This window comes from Sesamum indicum, unplaced genomic scaffold (assembly GCF_000512975.1).
Source record: "Sesamum indicum cultivar Zhongzhi No. 13 unplaced genomic scaffold, S_indicum_v1.0 scaffold00120, whole genome shotgun sequence".
Taxonomy (NCBI): Eukaryota; Viridiplantae; Streptophyta; class Magnoliopsida; order Lamiales; family Pedaliaceae; genus Sesamum; species Sesamum indicum.
Genome location: NW_011628049.1, coordinates 384642 through 394272, shown reverse-complemented (window position 1 = coordinate 394272; position 9631 = coordinate 384642). Strand labels below are relative to the sequence as shown.

The 9631-nt window shown below is 36.9% G+C and overlaps 2 protein-coding genes and 1 non-coding gene across 4 annotated transcripts in view; all 3 read right to left on the bottom strand.

Annotated features, from left to right (window-relative positions):
• Nucleotides 1-1466: 1466 nt before the first annotated feature.
• Nucleotides 1467-4408, bottom strand: LOC105179053 (protein FMP32, mitochondrial). 2 transcript variants are annotated; one of them, XM_011102648.2, is made up of 7 exons: nucleotides 4134-4408; nucleotides 3913-4044; nucleotides 3737-3796; nucleotides 2186-2262; nucleotides 2047-2103; nucleotides 1880-1946; nucleotides 1467-1777 (listed from the first exon to the last, which is right to left on the bottom strand). In XM_011102648.2, exons 1-7 carry the CDS (start codon nucleotides 4269-4271, stop codon nucleotides 1658-1660), a joined length of 651 nt encoding a protein of 216 aa, XP_011100950.1. In that variant the 5' UTR covers nucleotides 4272-4408; the 3' UTR covers nucleotides 1467-1657. The 2 variants fall into 2 exon arrangements, with proteins under 2 accessions (XP_011100950.1, XP_020546869.1); XM_020691210.1 differs by lacking the exon at nucleotides 1880-1946.
• A 70-nt stretch (nucleotides 4409-4478) lies between these two features.
• TRNAK-CUU lies at nucleotides 4479-4551 on the bottom strand. The gene has a single exon. It is a non-coding gene; the product is annotated as a tRNA-Lys (tRNA).
• A 502-nt stretch (nucleotides 4552-5053) lies between these two features.
• The window catches only part of LOC105179052 (transmembrane and coiled-coil domain-containing protein 4), a 5818-nt gene continuing 1240 nt past the window's right edge, over nucleotides 5054-9631 (bottom strand). Inside the window, 14 exon segments of the mRNA XM_011102647.2 lie at nucleotides 5054-5476; nucleotides 5618-5675; nucleotides 5855-5925; nucleotides 6027-6103; nucleotides 6615-6697; nucleotides 6802-6861; nucleotides 7408-7543; nucleotides 7638-7708; nucleotides 7818-7909; nucleotides 8115-8212; nucleotides 8420-8572; nucleotides 8700-8865; nucleotides 9387-9627; nucleotides 9629-9631. The exon segment at nucleotides 9629-9631 is cut by the window's right edge and continues 236 nt beyond it. Of these exon segments, the coding sequence (XP_011100949.1) occupies nucleotides 5354-5476; nucleotides 5618-5675; nucleotides 5855-5925; nucleotides 6027-6103; nucleotides 6615-6697; nucleotides 6802-6861; nucleotides 7408-7543; nucleotides 7638-7708; nucleotides 7818-7909; nucleotides 8115-8212; nucleotides 8420-8572; nucleotides 8700-8865; nucleotides 9387-9627; nucleotides 9629-9631 (1432 nt within the window). The 3' untranslated portion in view covers nucleotides 5054-5353.

Here is a 9631-nt window from a genome sequence, read left to right as displayed (position 1 = left end):
TTTATAACCTTATTTATCTATACAACTTGCATGGCTCTACATACCATCTCTACAAAAATGACTATTAAGGAGGATGAGTAATTTATTTGTAAATACCTCAAACAACCTTCTGCCAACCAATTTGTAACGGAACCATTTAACAAACCGATAATCACTCGTCTCTCTTTATATTTGATGTAATTACATTTAAATATTTTTTATAGTTTAAAAAATTACATTTGATATATAATTACATCAAATTTTATAGGATGAAAGTGTAATTATTCCTTTAATAAATTGTTGTGTGTTCATGAAAATTTCTTAGGATGGAGTCTTGTCCCTCTTGGGAGTCTGACCTGGTTGGGGGAGATCAAGGTGGGACAGGTGTTCCGCTGGCCATATCCCGATTTCCTACGGGTGGTAGGCCATGTGTGCGTCGTCATCATCTTTTTACCTAAATAGTTTATTATGTAGACGAACATTGTTCCGATAGATAGGGTGGCATTGGGCTCCCTGTCCCTTTGGGTCGATAGATCTCCTCTTTGGGTTTCATCCCCCTCGAGCCTTAGTTGAGGGGGAGGCCTTGGTGCCTTCTTAAGGCCTTCTGTTTATTGGGTTGTTTTTATTTGTATTGAGTTCTTGTATGTGAACTGTGAATTCAACTAACCACTTTTGGTCACATCAATAAAGTTTATAAACTCAACCAAATACCTTTTAAGTACCATAAAATCAAAATGAATTTTATAGTTCAAATTTTATTGTATCTTCCTTTCTTATAATATTATCCATGTAACTATTAAATGAATTTAGGTTTTTATCCATATAGTGCAAGGATACTATGCAGAAACAATTAAAATGTTGTCTTCTCCATATTGGTTTTTCTATTGTAATTCATATTATATTTTACATGTGCGCACTAAGTGTGCAAAGATTATAGCATTAATTTTATTTAAAATATGTTATATACAAGATGCGTACATATAAAATAGAATATAAGATACAACAAAAATTATAATAAAAAAATCCAATCGAATCATTCTTAGGTTATCACCTCTGAATTCTGTAAACAGCTAAAAAAGTGCACCATATATTTTGTATGGTACCCACATAATGTAGTTGTGATAAAATTCCAAGACCACAAGTCTGAAGAAATTATCAAGGGAAACAATCTGAGTTGGTTGGGATTTTTAATTCTCAAATCATGTTAAAGACTTTACGTGCCTTAATTGAGCAGTGCACGATACGATGGTAGTACCTTCATCATCACAAATACAAACTCAAGAATAGACGGCCCTCGTGAGTAGACAGACAATAACTATGAAATGTGCTTTGTTGAAAGTGACAGGAATAACTATTTATTTAAATAGGATTCAACAGTGGACTAAATTAGGTACCATTTTCAGAATTCTTACGTCAATTCAATGTTGGAAAAATGGAAGCAACTACCAAGACAGACCAACCCATTTCCAACTAAGTGTAAAAATATAGAAGATGGAAATTCAGTTGTTATATGCTTGATGCAAGGTAAGGTTGGGATCAATGAATTACATGACTTGGTTGTACTGTTGCTAATGTTAGTTTCTGTGTTTCCTCTGATCAGATGTCAAGGATTTTAGACACAAAAATCAGTCTAAAATCCTTTCTTCTGGAAAAACAATAACTAAATCTGGAGTGCAGCTTACATCAGAATGCGGATTGCCGCCAGACCAACAGCAGAAACGGAGGCAAGCGTACCTATGCAATACTTAATAACATCGTATTTTGCTGCTTCCAGTTGTGCCCGCAATTCATGAATTTCCTGAGATCGCATAAGAACAAAAGATTTAATGAAATGTATTTTCAAATCTACAAGTTTAACTATTATCAAGTTTGATGGATACGTATGTATATACAGACTCACTCGATCAAGTTTGTTAGTGAGGTTAGTTGTTTCTTGATTTTGATTGTTAAGCTCATCCCTAATTCTCCTGAAGGTGAGGGAAGAAAGAAATGGCAGAATTATTAGTCTGTAAGCATTACATTCATCTTCTTTCTGTATAAATTTCTGATAGTCATGGGACGACTTACCCCTTTTCAAGATTAAGATCCAGACGCTGCCCTGCTGTGACTTTGTCGATTTCATACCTGAACATTAGATATTTTGTTTCAGTCATTCAGAATAAACAATCATCAAACGCACGAGACATGCAGTTTATTTCTTACAGACCTTAGCTCACTACGCATCTTCTCTATGTCACTCTTGAGTTTTTCTGTCTCATGTTGCAGTAAAGAAAAATGGTGCCCCTGCATTTGTAGTCAGATGAACTTGGCATGACTCTCACCAAGAAAACGAGTGGCTCCACATTTTGAGCACTAAGAGAAATAATTAACTAATAGAGCATACACTAGAAAGCAAATAGCAAGGATGAACAGCCATCTGCATTTTTGCTGTCTGGAAGAAACAAATAATAGCAAGCAAGAAAACACATATTCTCTTTCAGTTTTCCTAATGAAATTGATCAACCCTGTTAAGTTGTGGTCTTCAATTAACTTCAAAATTTTCTGCAAAAGTTAGGATGACATGCAAAGAGGAAGATACTCATAAAATGGTAAGAGCAAATGCCACATTTGCACATCTTCACTCGATTGGAAAGAATCAAAAGAAAGAATAGGTCTTTGATCAATAGATTTCCCAAAAGGAAACCAAAGATCATTCATTATCTGGGACTCCTAAAATGAATGGTTCCCCTAAACTTACTTCTTGAGGAATTTTATGACATGTAATAAGCATGGAGATGAATATTTCCAACTGGGATATCAATAAGATAGATAGCCAATAATGCAAGAAACTATATTCAAAGACAAATTGATTTTTACCATTTTGTCCCCAAAGGGAGAATTACATGTCTTATGTCTAAAATTGACAAAAATCAAATAAAAAAGATCAGAGAAAGTCGAAAAAGAAGAGAAACCCAAAAGAGAGAAACCAAACCTCCATTCCTCATTTCTTCGGAAAAAATTCAATTCTTTTATCTTGTTCTTTTTTCTTTTCTCCTCCTCCTTGGTCCTTTTTCTTTTTCTTTGTTCCTCTTTCTCCCGAGCCCCTCTTTTCATCCTTTTCTCCTCCTCCTTCCCACTTTTCTTTTTCCTTGTTCCTCTTTGGTCCTCTTTCTGCCGAGCCCCTCTTTTTCTTTTTTCAATTCTCAAAAGATTCAATTGTACGATGGCCAGATCAGGTTAGAGCAGACTAAGAAGACGATCTATTGTTATTTTTGTTTTTAACTTTTCTTTTTTTTGGTAATATCCTAATTCCTAAGTAAATGGTCAAGGAAAAAGAAAGAAAGAGTAGGATGGAACAAGTAGAAAGCAAGAATAAGCTTTGGAATGTAATCTCACCATCCGAAATTCTAAACCTGTTCCATCTCTCTCGAACATATTCCAAAATTAATGACACTTTTTAAATACATTCTTCTAGTAAGTCTGTAGTAGTCGAATTTATATGAACAAAATTTGAATGCATTCTGTAACTCCATAAATAATCCCAGTACTGTAGAGGAAAACAGTACTTCTTCATAATTATTCAGTCCCTAAAGCATAATAACATTCATCAAAAAATCAGCTGCCCTTAATACATTTTGAGCTTAAACCAATTCCAGCTAACACTACAAAATAACCTGAACATGTAACGAATAGATACGCATGCTAAAGTACCTCAAGAATGACACAATCTCCAAACAAGAAGCAAAGGCTAAAACAAAGAACGTGAGTTATTCCATACCTGAGAACTTTTAACTTCAGTTTTGAATTTCGACAAATTGGATTCCTGTGTCATCTCACTCTACCCAAAAGAAAAAAGGAAAAGTAATGTCCCTTTCAACGAAACATTTCAAAATCTATACAACCAATTGATGCCCAAACATTGAGATAAACAATAAAGAGACAAAGAAGACTCACTTTCTGCATTTCAGCTTTGGAAACAAAGGAATAAGAAACATTCTCCAAGCTGTCATTCAAAACTTCCGTCAAAGCAGCCGTTATGGCCTCGGCTTGCTTCGACGGCACGCCATGCGCTTCTAATCTTCTCACCTAATTGATTAACAAAGTCAACGTCATTATTAATTAAGCAACAAACAATGAATGGGAGTGGAATACCAGTTCAAATGCAAAGTGATTACAAGGGCCAAAGTGTCGACGAGGAAGAGGCGTTTGCCGTTGGAATTAGCGAGGTCGGAGATGGGTCTGGAGACGAAGCGGTTGGGGGCACACAACTGGATTCCGAACAGCACGGCCAGCCGACGAGTCGCGGCGGCCATCAGATGTTACTATATAATCGATCTTTGAATAAAATGGGAACAAGGAATCCCGTTTGGACAGCTGGGTGGGGTCTGTGTTTGCGGCCAATCAAGAAACGGAACTGGATTTTATATTACTGTTGTATGGATTGCCCAATTCAAAGACGAAAATGACAATTAACTCTGAAGAGTCAAAAAGATATTGCAAATTGAAAAAGTTAAAACGTACGCCCACCGTGGGGCTCGAACCCACGACCACAAGGTTAAGAGCCTTGCGCTCTACCGACTGAGCTAGACGGGCAGTTGATGCCTGGTGCTATTTTGTTTTTAATTTCAATTAAAGGTAGGTAATTTTGAAAAACACTATCCATCTGCACAATTGGGCTGTTAAGCCTGTTATAGTTATGGCAATACCCATGGCTCTAATCCACTCCATCTAATTTTCAATTGGATTGAGTTTAACAATTTTTATTTGAGTTGAATTTAGAATAATTAACTATACTACGGGTTTTATACGGTATCCAATATATTTTGTTATGTTTAGTCAATCAAATGTTATTTTTAATAATATTAAACAATTAATGAAAAATACTTCCATAATCATGCGTTCAATGTGAGTTATGTGTTTAATTAAGTGGGAAGAATTTTTATATCTTTTGTCCACAAGTCGTGTGTTCAAAACTTTTTTTAATTTAGTTTCAATAAAAGAACAGATAAAATACTTTTTAAAAACACCCTTCAAATTTAGGCATTTCTCTGCTCTGTCTATATATATGTTATACGCAATAATAATTATAAGTTAATTGACTAAAACATTTTGATAAAGCTATATTCCTTAATTCCTCCTTTTGTTGTCTTTTAATTGAGAGAAGACAACTTTTGTACAAGATGAGCAAACATAGACATCTCTCTGTTTTCAAGACAAAAGGAGCTACAAATTAAGAATGTTGTGATCTCCAAAATTTATTGTTTTTGGCCACATATAGATTGATACTAACACCAAGACCACGTGTATCCAGTTGAGACCGTCCCTCATGCAAGATTCGATTTCAAGCGTCGCCATCTTCTTTGATTTTGCATCAAGGCAGCAACTGGGTGATAATCTATGATCTGGCTACTTCTTGTTTGAAAACAGGATAATGAGTATCCAGCTCAAGCTGATCTAGGATGAGTTGGCTGCCCCAGAGGTAAGAGGAATGACCCTCAATAATATCAGTCACGTCAACCTGTTAGAGATTCAAGAGGAGCAAAAAGGAAATGCCTCAGAAGTTGGCATATGTAGCTATGTTTAGCAGGCCTACATTCTTTAGAAACACAAGATTTAAAAGAAACTACAAAGTGTTGATCGGAGTTGCAAACACATTTACGTTTTCAATCCCAGGCACTTCGACTGGCTGAATTCCTGCCAATCCTTTGGTGAGAAGACTGTTCAAATATAAGACGTCGTGGTGTTATATAAAAAATCAAGGGGAAAGATGTGAGAGTTTACTTTTTGAATAGTGGAATCAGAGATACCATCATAAGCACATATTACAAACTAAAATAAGACTGGATTTCGACTCAAGCATCGTAAAACATTGGATGGTGGTGTTAAGAGTTGATACCTGGCACGAAATGCAATTCCAAGCATCCAATCCTTTGTAGAATAGGCATTCACGTATCTCCCAGCTACTACCTGCAGAAAATATGTGGTTAACTTGAAACTATATTCAGACACAATGGCGATAGATTTCCAGTAGCAAAATTCATTCAGTAGAAAAGGTGGCATACAACTACCTTTCGAGTAGCTCCCCAGTTCTCATCTTCAATTGCCACAGGAGCTCCAAGAAGAACCTCTCTTTCCACAATTCCAGCTGCCGAAAATCAAGAAAGTGAATAGTTGTTACGGACAACCTTATAACTTGTACCCAGAAAAACTAAAGTAACTTTTCTATAGAGAAAATGAGCGATAGCCGGAAATAAAAACAAAAAAAGGCTGCCTGTAGTTCAACTGTGTGGAGTCATAAATTAGAAGAAACCCCTAGACTATAGTCGGAGTCAAAGGTTTACAGCCTCCATAGTAACTGATATAAATGCATAAATAGCTTAATCCCTAGAGATTCAATTAGAATGGTTGACAGCAAGGTCACCAATGAAGAGACTGCTTAACAGAAAGTTGGAATAGATAAAAATCAAAGAATGTAGCTATAGTAGCTATCATAAGTCTGAAGTTTGAAACATAAAATAAGAAAACTAATGAATGCCTGAATATGAATCTAAGTTAACAGAAGATAATCAGGTCAACCATCACGGCATAATGAAATAAATGAATGTCTTCCCAGATTCACTTTTCCTTTTTAGCATCCTCTGAAAGGGTAACCTTACCATTAGCTTCACTTTCAGCCAAAAACTGGAGGCACCTGAAGATCACCCTTGCTCCAAGTGAGAAACCTACGAGAGTCACAGGCCTTGGAAATACACAGACACCAATAAATAAGAATTGGAAGGAGTTAATAAACTACAACTCTGCTGAATGCAATAAAGTATATGATATAGAAATTTAGTAGGTTACCTATGCCCTTGCAACCCTTTCAGTAATGCTTCTGCAAGCAGTTTTCCTGCCTTATCAGACCTACAGAGTAGCAGCCGCCACAAACATAAGCCTTTTCTGAAATAGGATCGTAACAATAGAAGGATGATGTTGTTCATCTATTCCCTCATTCCCAATTGAAGTATACAATTGACCAGGCACGGAATTGAAGTTTTAGATGAACGTCGAAAAAGTTCAAGCTTTTGTGTAATTTACACTTCTCCTTAAAAATAGAGGTTGAGAGTAACTTCTTTAAGTGCGCTGGGGCATCTAAAAATAAAATTTTAATTTTAGGAAATAGAATCGTATTTTGAGATGTCATGAAAAGAGAAAAGAGAGCTTTCATTTCCAAACAGAGGACGTGTAACTTTACCAAACACCATACACACATGAGCTTGGGCCCAAGTGCACACCCCCCAACCGCACCCACTACAGCTGACAGGATAATCCATCTGGAAAGATATTCAGCATAAATATTCTTTTCTTACTAGGACGAATATTCAGGTTCTGTAAATGTTTTCTTGCGGAGAGCTTCTACAAAGTTCTCGCTATTGACATATTTCTCAGAGACAAGAGAAAAGGGAGAACCTGTCAATTGCAATTGTCCATTTGCTATCAATAAAATCAGTAAGAGAAAGTAATGTTGCTGGCCAAGCCAGTGCCGCCGTAAGAGTGCCTAATACAGTCATCATAGCACCTCGCTTCATCACTTCCCTGGCAATGCCTGCAGAAAAAAAGTATCATATCTATGTCACTGAACAAGTTCGAGTTCATATAGCTGATTGCGTTATATTCAGTTTCATAAACAAATCCTTTACTTGAAGTAAGCCAGTCTTGAATAGCAGTGCTTACAGCAATTAGATGCTGGGATTCCCACTGCAGTGCATACCTAAACAAATGTTAAAGGTAAGCTTAACAGCATGAAACAGTTCAGGAGAGCAGCAAAACCACTTCCTTCACTCGCAGTGAAATCATAAAACCTGAGAGAAGTTCACTACCTTTCCAATTTATCATGTTGTTCTTCCCAAGGTCTAATAAAATCTTCTTCCTCAAAAATGAACCCTGATACAGAGATCTCAACAGCGAGCCGCTGACAAGAAAATTATAATGAGGGGAGCTACAGCACAAAGGGCAAACAGTGAAAAGCAAATGTTTCAGCTTCTATATGAAGGTCAAGATAAGGGACTGGCGTATCAACAAACTCATGTAACAAGACAACAGAATTAGTACGAAATCACTAAGCCCTTTACTTTATTTTTCTTTACTTGTAAACTATGGAAAGCCCAGAAACTCACTCCTTGGTTATGATTTTCCCCTATAGCCTTGAACTCAAATTCATCAACACCACCAATTCTCCTAGCCATTTTGGTCCCGGAAAGTCCAGCTCCAGCGGCTGTGTCAATTGTCGAGTCAGTGGGATTTCAAGATGGATGAACAACATTTGAATAGAAAATTATTGGCAAATGTAAAGATCTAATTAGATTTATTATTCAATAGCATAAAAGCACAACTGTGTAGCTATTTCTGTATACGAGGAAGATGGACTTCCAAAATCTGTTTACGCTATGAACATATATCCCATAATGCACCTTGTACTTACCACCAAAAGAAGCTGCAACTGCAACCGAACCTGCAACACTTCCAGCAGCACTAGCAACAGCAGCAAAGCCACTTGCTCCAATAACAGGAATAATAGTCCCCAGTGTAGGTGCTAAAGCACCAAATCCAGCAGCTATTGCTGGAGCAGCTAAACCTGGTTAAGACAAACAAACCCAAAAATCAAAATACCATCCTACCAAGAAAACCCAACATTTGCAAAAACTTGTTTGCAAACATACCCATTAATGTAACACAACAGCAACCAATAAAGAGTGGCATACCTCCAGTAATTGCCATCAAGGTACCTCCAGTTAACGCAGCAGCACCAATAATACCTCCACGTTTCCACTTACCCCATGTGCTTTCTGGAGATCCACCTTGCTCTTTGGATTCCTCCTCCTTCAAAAGAGCCATTGCAGAACAAGCAACCACCGTTTCAATGGCTTCCTGCAAAAGTATATCTTTTCAGAAGATCTATGATGCTATTCATGAGATTTCAAGAAAGTTGGCAAATCCATGACCACCTCAAATGCATATACTGCTCTTGCTTGGAGATAAAGAAATCTACAGGAAATAGGTGTTAGTTCCCAAGATCAAATTGCAAGGGATCAATGTTCTCTGTCTTCAAACGGGAGATCATAATACCAAAAGACCATACAACAAACACATCCTTGGAAAGAAACTATAGGATACAATACAAAGAGAAAATACATTAAGACATTCTTTCCTTATCCAGCAGAATTTTCACAATGAGCATGGACTTCTGTTTTAGTCCCAGAACAATGGGAGGGGACAAGAGAGATTACACACCAGCAACGTCAGCTGCAACGATATTTTTATATGGGGAAAAATGCGAATAGAATCATAAATTTCTCAGGTTATAACAGTTATCCATAAAGCAATGACCCTCAAAGATCTTATTGCTAGAAAATGTTCCAAAAGAAACTCAAACATATGCATATTTGTACCATTTTCATCCACTTTATATCAAACCAGGCTGCTAGCAACCTCAATGCCACACGATGTCTGGCATCATACCCCTTTCTTCTCTTGGTAGATTTCTTATTGTCTTCGGGGGTATCTGCAAGACAAGCTGAAAGAAGCTGATACAGAACTGTCACTCTTCTCGGGTAACTAAGCATTGGTGCCTCTTCCATTTGTTTTCCAACTGATTCCAACATGGGTGTTCCCTGGGCTTGCTCAGCAATAGACT

Excerpts from the sequence above, each read along its gene's own strand:
- LOC105179053 (XM_011102648.2), bottom strand. The coding sequence starts at position 4,271 with ATGGCCGCCGCGACTCGTCGGCTGGCCGTGCTGTTCGGAATCCAGTTG. Across the intron at positions 4,045-4,133 it reads TCGTCGACACTTTGGCCCTT|GTGAGAAGATTAGAAGCGCA; the intron begins GTAATCACTTTG and ends TTAATCAATTAG. Across the intron at positions 2,263-3,736 it reads CTGAAGTTAAAAGTTCTCAG|GGGCACCATTTTTCTTTACT; the intron begins GTATGGAATAAC and ends CTACAAATGCAG.